Here is a 15,795-nt window from a genome sequence, read left to right as displayed (position 1 = left end):
AAAATAAAAAGTTACCATAAAGTCCCCCTTATTAACACTTTGTATTAGTGTGGTAACTTTGTTACAATTGATGAAACAATATTATTATAATTGTACTATTAACCATAGTCCATAGTTTACAAAAAGGGCTCAATCTTTGTGTTGCACAATCCTGTGGGAATTTTTTTTTTTTTTTAATTTTTATTCTGGTAACATATGACATAAAATTTCCTCTTTGGACAACATTCAAATATCTAATTCAGTGGTGTTAATTACATACCCAATGTTGTGATAGTATCACCATCATCCATTACCAAAATGCTTACATCAAACTCAGAGATTGCACCAATTAAGAATTAACTCCCCAATCCTTAACCCCATATCCTAGCCCCTGGTAACCAGTATTCTAATTTCTGACTCTATTAATGTTCTTATTCTAATTATTTCATATCAGGGAAATTGTACAATATTTATCCTTCTTTGTCTTTGGCTTATTTTATACAATACAGACAATCCATATTGTTGCATATATCAAAACTCCATTGCTTTCAAGGCTGAATACTCCTCCATGGTATGTATATACCACATTTTATTTATCCATTCATCTGTTCATGGACACTTGGGTTGCATCTGTCTTTTAGCTATTGCAAATAATGCCACTATATGAACATCAGTGTGCAAATTTTGCTTGAGTCCTTGCTTTCAACTCTTCTGAGAATATATTCGGAAGTGGGATTGCCAGGTCACATGGTGGTACTATACTTAACTTTCTGAGGAACTCTTACACTTTTCCACAGTGGCTGTGGAACAATGAACAAATGTTCCTGTTTCTCCATGTCTTCTCCAATTCTTGTTATTTTCCTTTTTTTTTTTTTTACCAGTAGCAATTCTAGTGGATTTGAAGTGGTATTTTGGTTTTGAGTTGCATCTCCGTAAAGGCTAATGACATTGAGCATCTTTTCATGTGCATTTTGGCCATCTGTGTATCTTTGGAGAAATATCTGAAGTCTTTTGCCTCTTTTCTTAATCGGGTTGATTGTACTTTTGTTGATGAGTGTTTTAGTTTGAAAGTTGCCGGAATGTGATATATGAGAAGCAGAATGGCTTTTATAAGGGAGAATTTATTAAGTTGCAAGTTTCCAGTTCTAAGGCCATGAAAATATCCCAATTAAAGCAAGTCTATAAAAACATCCAAATTAAGGCACCAATAAGAGGTTACCCTCATTCAAGAAAGGCCCATGAGGTTCAGGGTTTCTGTCTCAACTGGAAAAGCACATGGTGAACATGTCAATGTCTGCTAGCTTTCTCTCCAGGCTTGTTTCATGAAGCTCCCTGGTAATGTATTCCTTCTTCATTTCCAAAGGTGTCTGGCTGCCTGGGTTCTCATGGTTCTCGTGGCTATGAAGCTTATTCCAAAATGTTTCCTCTTTTAAAAGATTCCAGTAAACTAATCAAGACCCCCCACCCAGAATGGAGTCACATCTCCCTCTAATAAAAAATTAATATCCATAATTTGGCACGCCACATCTCCATGGAGATAATCTAATCAAGCTTTCAACCTTTAGTGCTGAATAGGAATGTAAAGAAAGAGCTGCTGCCACAAGATTAAAAATATGGCTTTTCTAGGGTACATAATCCTCTCAAACCAGGACAATGAGTTATAGGATTCTTTATGTATTCTGCAAACACAGCCCATATCAGGTAAATGGTTTAGGTTTTTGAAAATATGCATGATGAAGTTCTTTGATGCATATAAGTTTTTAGTTTTTATGAAGCCCAAGTATCTAGTTTTTTCTCCTGTTGCTTGTACTTTTGGTGTAAAGTCTAAGAAACCATTGCCTAACACAAGGTCTTGAAGATGCTTTCCTATGATTTCTTCTAGGAGTTTTATAATTCTGGCTCATATACTCAAGTTTTTGATACATTAGAGTTGATTTTGGTATATGGTGTGAAACAGGAATCTATCTTCATTTTTTTGCAAATGGTGATCCAATTGAGCAGATTTGGTACTCCTGTCAAAGTTCAATATATGTGCGGGTCTATTTCTGAACTTTCAATTTAGTTCCATTGGTCTACGTCTGTCCTTGTGCTGGTAGCATACTATATTGATTACTATAGCTTTGTAATATATTTAAAAATTCAGAAATGTGAGTATTCAATTTCATTCTTCTTCTGACTAATATGATTGTGGTTATTTGGGGCTCCTTATGCTTCCATATCAATTAGATGATTGGCTTTTCCATTTCTGCAAAGAAGGCTGTTAGAATTTTGATTGGGATTGTGCTGGATCTGTTAACTGCTTTTGGGAGAATTCTTAACAGTATTCAGTTTTTCAATCCATGAACATGGAATGTCCTTCCATTGATTTAGGTCTCCTTTGATTTCTTTAGCAATGTTTCAGGCTACTACCTGTAACTCCTACATACGGGCACCCAAGTATGCACACAGGAGTTACTATGCTCTCATTGGAACAGTGAGAGTGTAGGCTGGTGCCATACCATGCCAGAAAGGGTATGGGGGAAGGGCCAGTAATGGTATCATAAGCTTCTACTGTTTTTAAAGCTGCATTTTCTTGATTTGGCACTCACCTAGTTACCAAAACTCCTCAACTGTTTTCTGGAGTTTTGAAGAAGTTAGCTCTGTCAGTTAACGCTAGCTATTCACAGATTCTGTTGGGGGAGTGATGCCCTGGAACATCTTATGCTGCTATCTTGGTCCTCATAACTTTTCAGTTTTTAAGTTGGTAATTTTATCATCACTATAACTTTAAGTCATATTTAGTTTCTTCTAATTTTTAATTCTTCTCTATCTTAATGTCACTGCTAATTATAAATTAACTCAAACTTCCCTTTTATTAAGACAATACTCTTCCAAGAGGTATATGTACTCCATGTTAGATTTATGAGTTTATTTTGGAGTACTTAGGTGGAAAAGACAAAATGAATTAGCAGAATAAAAGAGGTAGGAAATTTCAACCCATTTACTTCCTTTAGGAAGAAAATTTACTTCCTTTAGGAAGAAAATGAGTTTGTAAAACATTAAGTAATCTGCTAATATTAAATTAATGAATTTTTAAATGTGCAATGCTCTTATTTAAATGTGGCTTAGAAAGCTTAAGCAGGGGCATATGCTTCAGTGAATATATTAGACTGATTTGTAACGAGCACACGAGCTACACTGATTATACTGGAAATTAGATTTTAAATGTTCTAAAAGTTTTATTTTGTTACGAAAAAATAAATGATTGTTAGGGATGACAACAAATTTATTACCTGTGAAAAACAATGAGGTTTTATAATAGCTGTAAAGAAGCCATCTTTCCATCAATCATTCCATTCTTGCCATGAACCTCAAGTGACTTATCAATTTAAATTCCATATTTAGCTCTAACTATTTATGAATATAATAGTTAAAAGATAATTCTTACTGGTTTATTAATGGCTTCTTTCAACAGTTTTACAGTTTCTTCCCAATTATTTTGCTTGTTTTCTTCACAAATATTTAATGGGGATCTTCCTTGTTGGTCTGTTATGTGCTAGAAATGTGGGGGAAAAACGAGAGAAAGGCATGGCAAATATATGGTATTCTAAAAGAAAATGTTATCCATTTAACTAGAGTTCCATAAAAACAGACTTGTCAAGCATTAAGTAGATATTAAGATATTAAACATACTTAGTACATACTAAAGTAAATAAATATGATTTGGCAAGGATAAAAAAATTCAAAGCACTTGTCAATGTGATTATTGTTTTACAAACAATTTGCTCTGATAACAAATATAGCAAAGTTTTTTTTCATATTATTTTTCCCTTTATAAAAACTCTGATTACTAAACATTTTAGAAACTGCGTAGGAAATTCTTTTCCCTTTTAATAACATGTTGGAGAAATATAAGATAAAATGAAGAGTGCTGATTATATTTTATTTACAAAAGCAGAGCTTTTACATAAATATTAGTTATTCAATATAACAGGTGAAATTTATTTTTATTTTTTTTCCATTGACCTCTCAAGAGTACATCAAATTTTAGCATTATTAGTTTTTATGCACACTTGTGGAACAGTTTTTTTTTTTTAAACCAGGAAAACAACTTACTCTGTCAACTTCAGGGTGGTTTAGAAGAATGTGTACTATTTCAGCATGGCCTCCTCCAGCAGCAAAATGAAGAGGAGAACTAAGATGTCCATTTAAAAGGTTTGGATTGCATTTTCCTTTCTCTAACAGTATACGAGTAGCCTCAACTTTTCCATACCTATAAGAAAATAAAACTTACCTAAAATAGTTATCTAAAATGGTTTAAAAATCAAATTTTCAGGTGATAGTCCAAAGACTTCTAAGATTTTCTAGGACAGAGAACAAGGGATTATGACATTGGTATAATTTTTGCAGGGCCCAGGGATTTCTTATGAATTATTCTGGTTCATATCCACTGTTTCTATTTCATATCGACTGAGAAAAATCCTCAAATACAAGCTAGAAAACATGATAAAGAAACACCCCATGCAAAGTAAAGTACAGTAATTAAAATAAGGAATAACTATTTTGAATACAAAATAGGTTAAAACCAGAAAATAACATGTCAACAAACTTATTAAAAAATGCTTTTGCTTAGGTTTCACTGTGATTTACAATATCAGCCCAAAGATGTAACTTCATATGTAGCTGCTGTATTAGACAATATGGGTGACATACAGATATGCAACATATATGACATCAATCCTAATAAAGATTTATAACCTAATCAGAGAGGCAAAACAGAAACATGTTAAGTTAAATAACATGCTAAAATTTAGGTAACAGTTTAAGATAATCAACTTAAGACACTACTTAACTGTCAAATAAAAATAGTATATAATTAATGCTAAAAAGGCAGAAAAGAGAGCTATGACTCATCTGAAGGTCCTGAAAAGTGTTCTGAAGGAAGAAGATTTTGAGCTGGATTTGAAATAGAAAAGAATGCAGAGATATCAAAGAGACATACAATATTCTAGGCAGGGGAAAAAGGAGTAAGCAAAAGCAAGGACCTGGAAGAGAATAAAGCATGTGTTAGGCATAGTTAGAGCCACAGACATATGTAAGGTAGCAATCTCAAATAATGAAAAAAAAAGTAATTTGTTGTTTGGAAATAAGTAGATAAGAGGAGGGAATGTGGAAGGAAATTTAGTTTTAGATATGGAGAATTTGAGGAAAATAAAATATCTTCAGAAATAATCTGATTTCAAAGCCCTCTATGATCTACCCTCAACTTTCTTATTTTTCCCTTAGATATCCTATGGAGGATCAGACTTTGACTAGAGAGATGAACGAAGCTAATCTGGATAGGACTAACGTAGATTAGAATACAGGGTAAAGGATGATATTGTCCATATTTTAAAATTTCTGTGTGAGACTAAAAGGAGAGATGTTTTTTCGGTGCAAAATTTATATTTTGGGTAGTGCATTACCAATTTACTTAGTATGGTCAGTTTAGTTGAGCACCATAAGTATACAGAATCTTGAATAGGGCATGAGATTTTGTTGGTTTGCCCAGGTTAACGTGATGCTCCAATATATCCCAGAGTAATGTAGACAGTGAATAAAGAAGATTTGCAAAGTTCCCCTGGGGAACTGGGGAGAAAAGAGCAAATATTCAACTTTCCTATCTGGAGAATTTCTGATATTCTCGTAAACAGTGGGGACAACCAAATCAAAAAGCCGAACCCTTGATACTGGGGTTCACCCCTATGAAACTTATTCCTGCAAAGGATACGCTAAGGCTACTTAAAATGAAGCCTAAGAACCACCCCCAGAGAACGCCTTTTATTGCTCAGATGTGGCCTCTCTCTCTAAGCTAACTTGGCAGGTAAACTCACTGCCCTCCCTCCTACGTGGGACATCATTCACAGGGGTGTGAATCTCCCTGGCAATATGGGACAGAATTCCTGAGATGAGCCAGAACCTGGTGTCTACGGATTGAGAAAGCCTTCTTGACCAAAAGGGGGAAGAGAGAAATGAGACGAAATAAAGTTTCAGTGACTGAGAAATTTCAAACAGAGTTGAGAGGTTATCCTTGAGGTTATTTTTATGCATTATATAGATATCCCTTTTTAGTTTATGGTGTATAGGAGTGGCTGGAGGGAAGTACCTGAAACTGTTGAGCTGTGCTCCAGTAGCCTTGATTCTTGAAGATGATTGTATAAGATACAACTTTTACAAGTGACTGCGTGATTTGTGTCTGATGCTTCTTTCATCCAGGGTGTGGACAGATGAGTAAAAAACGATAATAAATAAATAAATAATAGGGGGAATAAGGGGTAAAATAAGTTGGGTATATGGACATACTAGTGGTTAATGAGAGGGAGGGGTAAGATGTATGGTATATATGCGTTTTTTCTTTTTTCTTTTTATTTCTTTTTCTAGAGTGATGAGGATGTTCTAAAAAAATGATCATGGTGATGAATACACAAACTATGTGATGATACTGTGAGCCACTGATTGCACACCATGTATAGAATGTACATATGTGAAGATTTGTAAGAAAAAAAGGTCCTTAGGCCAAAACATTTGAGAACTACTGATCTAAGAAAAATCCTCATTTTAGAAATGAAAACAAATTTCAAAAGAGTGAAACACTTTAAGCCTGTACTTATAAAGACAGGATCCAAATCCCAGTTTTCTAATACAGCCCAGAGCCCTACTCCTCTCAGTCCTTATATCGATTAAGAGTACATTTTTAAGATAGAGTAATGTAAGTTCTTTACTAAATAGCTGAAGCATTCTTAATTTAAATTCACATCAATCAAAAGATTCATCTGATTAAAATTATTACTGTGGGTGGGCCACAGTGGCTCAGCAGGTAAGAGTGCTTGCCTGCCATGCCCGAGGACCCGGGTTCATTTCCCGGTGCCTGCCCATGTAAAAAAAAAAAATTATTACTGTAAGGTGACCCATACTACTTCTGGTGTACTAAACTTGATTATTAATTCCAGTTAGTAGAAAATTAATTTTATCAAAGGATAAACATTTTTCCTTTCTGTATTAAATAGCAATAACATTTCGCATTTTTTAAAAACCACTACAGATCAAGGAATTTTAGATTTAGAGATTAAAATTTTTACAATACTTTAATAATAACAGCCAACATTTACTGAGTGCTTATTATGGGCCAGATACCCTCAACACACTTTGTTTACTTTTTTTCCTTTATTCTTAAAGGAACCATTATTATTATTAAGCAAACTATCTTGTAGATAAGAAAACTTAGACATTACATAACTTGCCAAGGTTACACTTTTAGAAATTAATAGTTGGATCGGAATAGGCACATTCCAAGGCCCTTTAAATACTATACCCAAAATACTGTAATTATTAGAAAAGAAAATGATTCCCTGCTACAAAAAGGGGCAATAATACAGACAAATATAAATTTGGGATTCCTAAGCTAAAATTAAAATTCATCACCTTTGCCTTTCTTAGTTCCAGTGTACTTTCCTGGGGTTTAAATTACATCCTCTATTCTTTTCTGTTTAGCCCCAGGTAATGCATGTGATTGATGTCCTATAGCACTGAAGAAACAACTATTAGTTCAGTTAAAGAAGATTCAGGGTAACATTCCAAATCTGAATACAAAGTTCCCTAGAATGGAAAACAAGAGTATGTTTACAGAATAAAGGAGCATATTTCCAAGGAAGCAGAAAAAGAGGAGTAAAGATGAATATTAAAAGCAACTAAGTTTAGCTACTTGATCATAAATATTAGAATCAAAGAAATTAAAGGAATTTTGAGCTGGAAAGAACCTTAGAAATGGTTTAATTAATACATTTTACATATTATAGATAAAGAAACTGAGATATAATGAGGTGAAGTTGAAGTATGGACATTGGATAAAAAAAAAATTGTCAAAAGCAAATTTTCAACAAGAATTATGGTAAAAATCTCATTTGTCCTTTCTAGAGCATGAACTACAACAACTACCTCTCTGAACACTAATTTAAGAATTCAGTCCAGATGAAGGGAAGAGATATTATGTTCAGATAACTAGGAGAGAAACAGCTACAGCGGACAACTAGTGGAAAAACTAACCCCATTCCTCCCCCAACTCTCACTTCCATATAACAAATGGATGGCTATGATTCCAATGAAGACTCTTGGGTGCTTCACAGCTTCCCAAAGAACTAAAAGGACGCAAAGTTAATTCACAAGTCGTTAACAAAGCACATTACATTTTATAGTAAGGATAACCAAACAAAACATAAAAGAAACTACAGTGAATAAGAGACCTAGCTAATCACATTTACTAGTGATTAGCTATACTACTGTATGACTTTGTAATGTCTAAGTACACTGAGGACATTTTTCCCATGTGGAAAATTCTGCACACTGGCACATATACAATCATCAAAGTTCTAAAGAGAAAGCTCATAAGGCAAACATGATAGAGAAAAAGTGCTTGGAATGAGAGAGGTTTTGAAAAGAAGCACTAATGTTTATAACTAATTCATAATTTTTAAAAAGAAAAGGATAAGTAATCCATTTACCAGCATGCATAATGAATGGGTGCCCAGTGGTCACTATCTAACTGGTTGACTGAAAATCTTTCATTGAGAAGACGGCTTAATAATTCTGAATCTCCTTCACAGGCACTTCGATGAAGAGGGAAATCATCTACCCACTGTCGTTCCCTAGTTATTAAAAGTAAATAAAAAAATACAAATAGCAAAGTTGAAATATAAATAGTTTCAAACCATGACATATCTACACAAGCTATGTATCACTAGAGCAACTAAAAACCAAATAGTGATTTCATTACACACTAATTGAATTTAAAAACAGTTAAACACTAGAATCTAAGTTTTAAAAGAACAACAAGGAGTAAAGTCAAAACAGTACTTGTCTTCTGTGACACTGCTCATGCTTCTCTGCCATTTTTCCTGTTTGGGAATTTGAATTTTTGAGTAGTCTGGAGCTCCTAGACCAAAGTATGGATTTATTACCACTTTATCTACCTGGAAACGGAAAATAAAACAAAACAAAAACTCTTAGGAGTTTTAGACACTTGACTTTGACATATATGAATAAAGCTTAAGTGGGACATCATTATAACGTTTACCATTTGTACTTATATCAGAAAAAAAATTAAACTGGAGATTAAATGTCTTTTGAAACCAGAGCCAAAGTTCATTAATTCTTACCCGGTTTGTATACTGAAGATCTGATCCAAACAAAGGGTTGTAAATACAAGTATCTGCTTTCTCTAGGGCTAACATTTTACTCTTTATTTCTAGCGCACTATAGCCCATATGCAGTAGTGAGTTTTCAGTCTGACCTGATTCAGCAGCATATGCAGGGTTTATTACATTAGTTTTTATCCGTTCAAGAGGAGAGGGTCGGAATAAAGCTGGAATAAAATGAGATTGTGCATGACCTTCATCTAGCCACCTGCAAAACAGGAAGAGGTCATGGAACTCTGTTCAAAAAATAAAAATAAACAAGGTAGACTAATACACAACTCTTATATGAGATACTTTTTAGTAGCACTGGCAGATTTTTATAATTTTAGTACTGGTTAAGCACTTAATTTATTATCAATAAAACTTTGTTAATGAACACAGTGAACAAATTAAAAAAATCTTCATACCACTATAATAATAAAAACTTTCAAAAAAAATGAGGTACTATTTAAACTTCAACCATTAAGATACAGGTGACATTACCACTACTGTAACTGAAAGATAAAAGAATAGTTTGACTTGTTCACTGATTAAAAATAATTCAGACTAAATCTAGTCTAGACTAAATCTATCCCTGAGCCAGGGCTATCTTTATGAATAATAAAATTAACCAGTTGCAAGCAAACCATGCAAATCTCTTTTGTCTTTGGGATTTTTCATTTCTAATGCTATAATTCAAAAGTTTACCATTTTCCTAATATGTACATTATTAATTTCATTATTTTCCTCCAAAAGTATATATAACTATCAGAGCTAATTTCTACTGTAAACACATATTTGATTAAAAAATATTTATAAAGACATTTCTTACTTATCTAAGGCTATTAACATCCTTGCTGTAAGTGTAGCAAAGTGAGCACTGGATTCACTACAGACTCGCATAATATCTTGTAAGCAGTAAAAAACTGGGCATCCTGGAGTATATGTATATTTAGTATTATCTAAAAATAAAAAAAAAGAATTATGCAGTTATATAAAAAGTTTACAATAGTATGTTTTTTTTTAAATACCCATATGAATACCTTTATTGGAGTTTTATTTTTCTACACCCACTTTGATCCACTGCCAAGTATTCTTTTTTTTAAACTTTTTTATTAATTAAAAAAAATTAACAAACAAAACATTTAGATATCATTCCATTCTACATATACAATCAGTAATTCTTAATATCATCACATAGTTGCATATTCATCATTTCTTAGTACATTTGCATCGATTTAGAAAAAGAAACAAAACGACAACAGAAAAAGAAATAAAAGGATAATAGAGAAAAAAAAGACTATACATACCATACCCCTTACCCCTCGCTTTCATTTACCACTATTTCAAACTGAATTTATTTTAACATTTGTTCCCCCTATTATTTATTTTTATTCCATATGTTCTACTCTTCTGTTGATATAGTAGCTAAAAGAAGCATCAGACATAAGGTTTTCACATTCACAGAATCTCATTATGAAAGTGATATCATTGTTCAATCATCATCAAGAAACATGGTTACTGGAACACAGCACTACATTTTCAGGCAATTCCCTCCAGCCTCTCCACTACATCTTGAACAACAAGGTGATATCTACTTAATGCCTAAGAATAACCTCCAGGATAACCTCTCAACTCTGTTTGGAATCTCTCAGTCATTGACACTTTGTCTCATTTTACTCTTCCCCCTTTTGGTCAAGAAGTTTCTCTCAATCCCCTGATGTTAATTTAATTCTCAGCTCATTCTAGGGTTTTTCTCAGTCCCTTGATGCTGAGTCTCACTCAGCTCATTCCAGGATCTCTGTCCCAGTTGCCAGAAAGGTCAGTAGTATGTTTTTCATTTAAAAGTATAGCGTATCCAAAAAACTTAAAAGTTGTTACAGAATACTTTATCCAACAACAGCAGAATACATGTTCTTCTCAAGTACACAAGGACCAGTCACCAGGACAGACCATATATTAAATCACAAAACAAGTCTCAATAAAAAAAAAAAAGACAATTAGCACAAAGTAAACTCCCCCATCATAATGGAATAAAGTTAGAAATAAATAATAAAATGAAAACAGGAAAATTCACAAATAGGTGCAAATTAAACACCTATTTTAATAGGTGTATTAATAATAAACAGTGTATTCACTGTTAAACAGTCAACGGTCAAAAAAATCCCAAGGGAAATTAGAAAATACCTTGAGACAAATGAAAATGAAAACATAGCATACCAAGAATTTAGAAAGAACCAGAGAAACCATAAATTGGTTCTTGAAAAGATCAACAAAATTGAAAAATACTTAGCTAAACTGAAAAGAAAAAAGTGAGGACACACATAAGAAAAATCAGAAATGAAAGGGGGGATATTATTATCAAAATTAGAGAAATAAAATGAATTATATGAGGATACTATGACTGTACACCAACAAATTAGATAACCTAGATGAAATGGGCCAATTTCTAGAAATGCAAAAATTATTTAATCTGACTCAAGAAAAATCAGAAAACCTCACCAGTACAATAACAAGTAAAGAGAATCAATCAGTCACCAAAACCTTCCCACCAACTAAGAAAAGTCCAGGACCAGATGGCTTCACTGAAGAATTCTACCAAATAATTCAAGAATAACTGATCTACAATCCTTCTCAAATTCACCCCGTCGAAAAAAACACCCAGAAGAGAAGGGAAAAGTTTCTATGTCATTCTATGAGGCCAACATTACCCTAACACCAAAGCAAGTTACAAAAAATAAAATTACAGACCTATTTCCTTATAAATATAGATGCAAAGATCCTCAATGAAATACTAGCAAACTGAATACAACTGCCATTAAAAGGATTATACAACATGACCAAGTGGGATTTATCACAGGAATGCAAGAGTGGTTCAAAATAAGAAAATGAATCAAGGTAATACCCCACATTAATAGAATGAAGGAAAAAAAAAAAACACATGATCATCTCAATGGACCCAGGAAAGGCATTTGACAAAATCGATTACTATTGCTGATAAAACACTCAGAAAACAAGGAATACAAGGAAACATCTTCAACTTGATAAAGGCTATTACGACAAACTCACAGCTAGCATCCTTCTCAATGCTGAAAGATACCAAGAACAAGACAAGGATGCCCACTTTCACCACTGCTATTCCATCATATTGGAATTCCTAGCCAGAGCAATTAAGCAAGAAAAAAATGTTTCCACGGGGACTTCTAGGAAGATGGCCAAATAGAGTAGCTCAAGATCAGCTGTACTCCACATAAAAGTGAGAGAAGGGACAGAGGGCGAATGAGTAGGTGATTTGGGAGTACAGCTGACCTGGGAGAAACTTCTGCACCACATAGAGCAGCCCTAGTTGCAGACGCTGAGGAACTGAGAGGCAGAAAGCTGGAGCCTGATGCAGAGGTGTAGAGCCTGGGATTAGGAAGTAAGCCCGGCCATGTTTCTTGGGTGCACTACTCTCACTAGCGCAGCCCCATGACGGGGGACAAACTCCATACCCCACGCATCTGAACCCCATTACCCACTCCCATTCCCCGAGCTCTAGGCCCCCCCTACCAGCCCCCAGTGCATGTACATGACCCCCACTCCTACCCCAAGTGCAGCCCAACCCACCTCTCCTGCACCCCTCCCAAGCACTACCTTCCTGTCCCTGTTCCCTGCAGGCTGTTGTCAGCGATTAAATGCTGTGGGCACTAACCTCCATACACAGGCTGCCCCTGCCCCCCTGCCCATGGTATCGCACAGCCTCACCTGCCCCCATGAGCTCTGTGCATCAACCCAGTAAATGGGCTCCCGATTATGACAGTCAGCTCTGCGAACCTTAGTTTATAACAGTCCTAGAACTGTGCATGCATACGGCCCTCAGCCACACTTTCCAGCTCTGAGAAAGTGCTGACCTGTACAGCTGGGTCATATCTACCCCCAATCCATGGAGGCATAACACTGACCTGCTGCCACAGGTCTATATACTCAAACAAAGGGCTCCATGCCTTAGACCAGCACATACCAGGGATACACCCCCCAGACTGGTACACACGTACAGGTACATCCTCCCTGGCTGCTGGACACCCATGTTCACATGCATCAGCATAAAATCCCCAACCTGTGCCTATACCTGTACTGAAACAAATCACTGTACTGACTTCCCCATCCTGTACCCTGCTCCCTGCTGTACAACCATCCCACAAACACAAGGCCTTAGATTACTGAAAGAAATCAACTCCCAAAGTAAATCAATCAAGATATTTACACATGATATAGACAGCAGAAGATCACTAAGCATATCACAATGCAGAAAGATATATCCCTGCCTAATGACCAAATTAAAACACCTGAGGAGACAAAGACATTGGAACAACTAACTGAAGATGTTCATACAACTCTACTTAATAAAATAAGTGGGATAGTAAATGACATAAAGGAGATCAAGTAGACAGCAGAAGAGCATAAAGAGGAATCTGAAAGAATAAATAGAAAAATAGCAGATATCACAGAGATTGAAGACTCTGTTGACCAAACAAAAAACATTCCAGAGGCACATAACACCAGATTTGAAGAGACAGAATAAGTGATATAGAGGGCAGGATAACTGACTTTGAAGACTCAAAACAGCAAATGGGAAAAAGATGGAAAAATTTGAACTGGATCTCAGGGAAATGATAGACAAAACAAAGCGCACAAATGTAAGAATCATTCGTATCCCAAACGGACATTTGCATACCAGTGTTTATAGCAGCATTATTCACAATTACCAAGAGGTGGAAACAGCCCAAATGTCCATCAACAGAAGAGTGGCTAAACAAACTGTGGTATATACATACGATGGAATATTATGCAGCTGTAAGACAGAATAAAGTTATGAAGTCTGTAACAACATGGATGGACTTGAGGACATTATGCTGAGTGAGATTAGCCAAAAACAAAAGGACAAATACTGTATGGTCTCACTGATATGAACTGACATTAGTGAATAAACTTGGAAACATTTCATTGGTAACAGAGACCATCAGGAGATAGAAATAGGGTAAGATATTGGGTAACTGGAGCTGAAGGAATACCGATTGTGTAACAGGACTGAATATAAAAACTCAGAAATGGACAGCACAATACTACCTAACTGTAATACAATTAGGTTAAAACACTGAATGAAGCTGAATGTGAGAATGATAGACGGAGGAGGGCTGAGGGCATAAATGAAATCAGAAAGAAAGATAGACGATAAAGATTGAGATGGTATAATCTAGGAATGCCTAGAGTATATAATGATAAGGACTAAACGCACAAATTTTAAAAATGTTTTTGCATGAGGAAAAACAAAGGAATGTCATTACTGCAGGGTGCTGAAAATAGATGGTAATTAATATTTTAAAATTTCAACTTATGTGTGAGAATAAAGCAAAAAATGTTTATTTGGTACAAAATTTATATTTTGACTAGTGCATTTCCTAATATAACTTATGTAGACAGCATAATCGAACACTATAAGTACGTGGAACCTTGAGTAGGACATGAGATTTGGTTGGTTTGTCCAGAGTGATGCCCGATGAATCCCAGAGTGATTTGATCAGTGACTGGAAAAGTACTTGCAAAGCCCCCTTCAGGGAATGGTGAAAACGGGGGAAAATTCAACTTCTCCAAGTTGAATTCTTGATATTCTCACAAGCAGTATGGACAACCAAAGCTATAGGCTGAGCCCCCAGTCTCAGAGTTTGTTCATATGAAACTTAACCCTACAAAGGATAGGTCAAGACCACTTAAAATTAGGCCTAAGAGTCACCCCCAAGAGAACCTCTTTTGTTGCTCAGATGTGGCCTCTCTCTCCAGCCAACACAACAAGTAAACACACCACCCTCCCCCTATCTACATGGGACATAACTCCCAGGGGTGTAGACTTTCCTGGCAACGTGGGACAGAAATCCTAGAATGAGATGAGACTCAGCATCAAGGGATTGAGAAAACCTTCTTGACCAAGAGGGGGAAGAGGGAAATGAGACAAAGTGTCAATGGCTGAGAGATTCCAGAGTCAAGACGTTATCCTGGAGGTTATTCTTACGCATGAAGTAGATATCACCTTGTTATTCAAGAGATAATGGAGAGGCTGGAGGGAACTGTCTGAAAATGTATAGCTGTGTTCCAGTAGCAATGTTTCTTGATGATGAGTGAATAATGCTATAGCTTTCACAATGTGACTGTGTGATTGTGAAAACCTTGTGTCTGATGCCCCTTTTATCTACTTTGTCAACAGATGAGTAAAACATATGGAATAAAAATAAATAATAGGGGGAACAAATGTTTAAATACATTTAGTTTGAAATGCTAGTGATCAGTGAAAAGGAGTGGTAAGGGGTATGGTATGTATAAATTATTTTTTTCTATTTTCGTTTTATTTCTTTTTCTGAATAGATGCAAATGTTCCAAGAAATGATCTTGATGATGAATATGCAATTATGTGATGATATTGTGAATTACTGATTATATATGTAGAACGGAATGATCAAAAGAGGAAATGTCTGCATTTGTTATGAGTTTCTTGGTATTTAAAAAAAAAAAAAAAAAAAAATCGGTGGCCCAGAAGGAAAAGAGAGGGATAAAGGGCTAGGAAGAGTGTAGTTGAGGATATAATGGGGCAAAACTT

General features: G+C 35.1%; 1 protein-coding gene and 1 long non-coding RNA gene across 12 annotated transcripts in view; one reads left to right on the top strand and one right to left on the bottom strand.

The window, feature by feature from the left end:
- LOC143645508 (uncharacterized) overlaps positions 1 to 5,372 on the top strand; it is a 42,636-nt gene extending 37,264 nt beyond the window's left edge. The window contains exons 2-3 of the long non-coding RNA XR_013157197.1: positions 4,062 to 4,173; positions 5,245 to 5,372. This is a non-coding gene — a long non-coding RNA (uncharacterized LOC143645508). The remainder of the gene's footprint in view (positions 1 to 4,061; positions 4,174 to 5,244) is intronic.
- KRIT1 (KRIT1 ankyrin repeat containing) overlaps positions 1 to 15,795 on the bottom strand; it is a 54,147-nt gene that overhangs the window by 17,909 nt on the left and 20,443 nt on the right. For all 11 annotated transcript variants that reach the window (XM_077166963.1, XM_077165451.1, XM_077167703.1 and 8 more), the window contains 6 exons: positions 10,000 to 10,129; positions 9,150 to 9,396; positions 8,848 to 8,963; positions 8,496 to 8,639; positions 4,075 to 4,231; positions 3,407 to 3,514 (listed from right to left, as the gene is read on the bottom strand). In XM_077166963.1, coding sequence (XP_077023078.1) covers positions 3,407 to 3,514; positions 4,075 to 4,231; positions 8,496 to 8,639; positions 8,848 to 8,963; positions 9,150 to 9,396; positions 10,000 to 10,129 — 902 coding nt within the window. The remainder of the gene's footprint in view (positions 1 to 3,406; positions 3,515 to 4,074; positions 4,232 to 8,495; positions 8,640 to 8,847; positions 8,964 to 9,149; positions 9,397 to 9,999; positions 10,130 to 15,795) is intronic.

Source organism: Tamandua tetradactyla, chromosome 1 (assembly GCF_023851605.1).
Source record: "Tamandua tetradactyla isolate mTamTet1 chromosome 1, mTamTet1.pri, whole genome shotgun sequence".
NCBI classification, from domain to species: Eukaryota; Metazoa; Chordata; class Mammalia; order Pilosa; family Myrmecophagidae; genus Tamandua; species Tamandua tetradactyla.
This window is presented reverse-complemented; position numbering and strand designations above follow the sequence as displayed.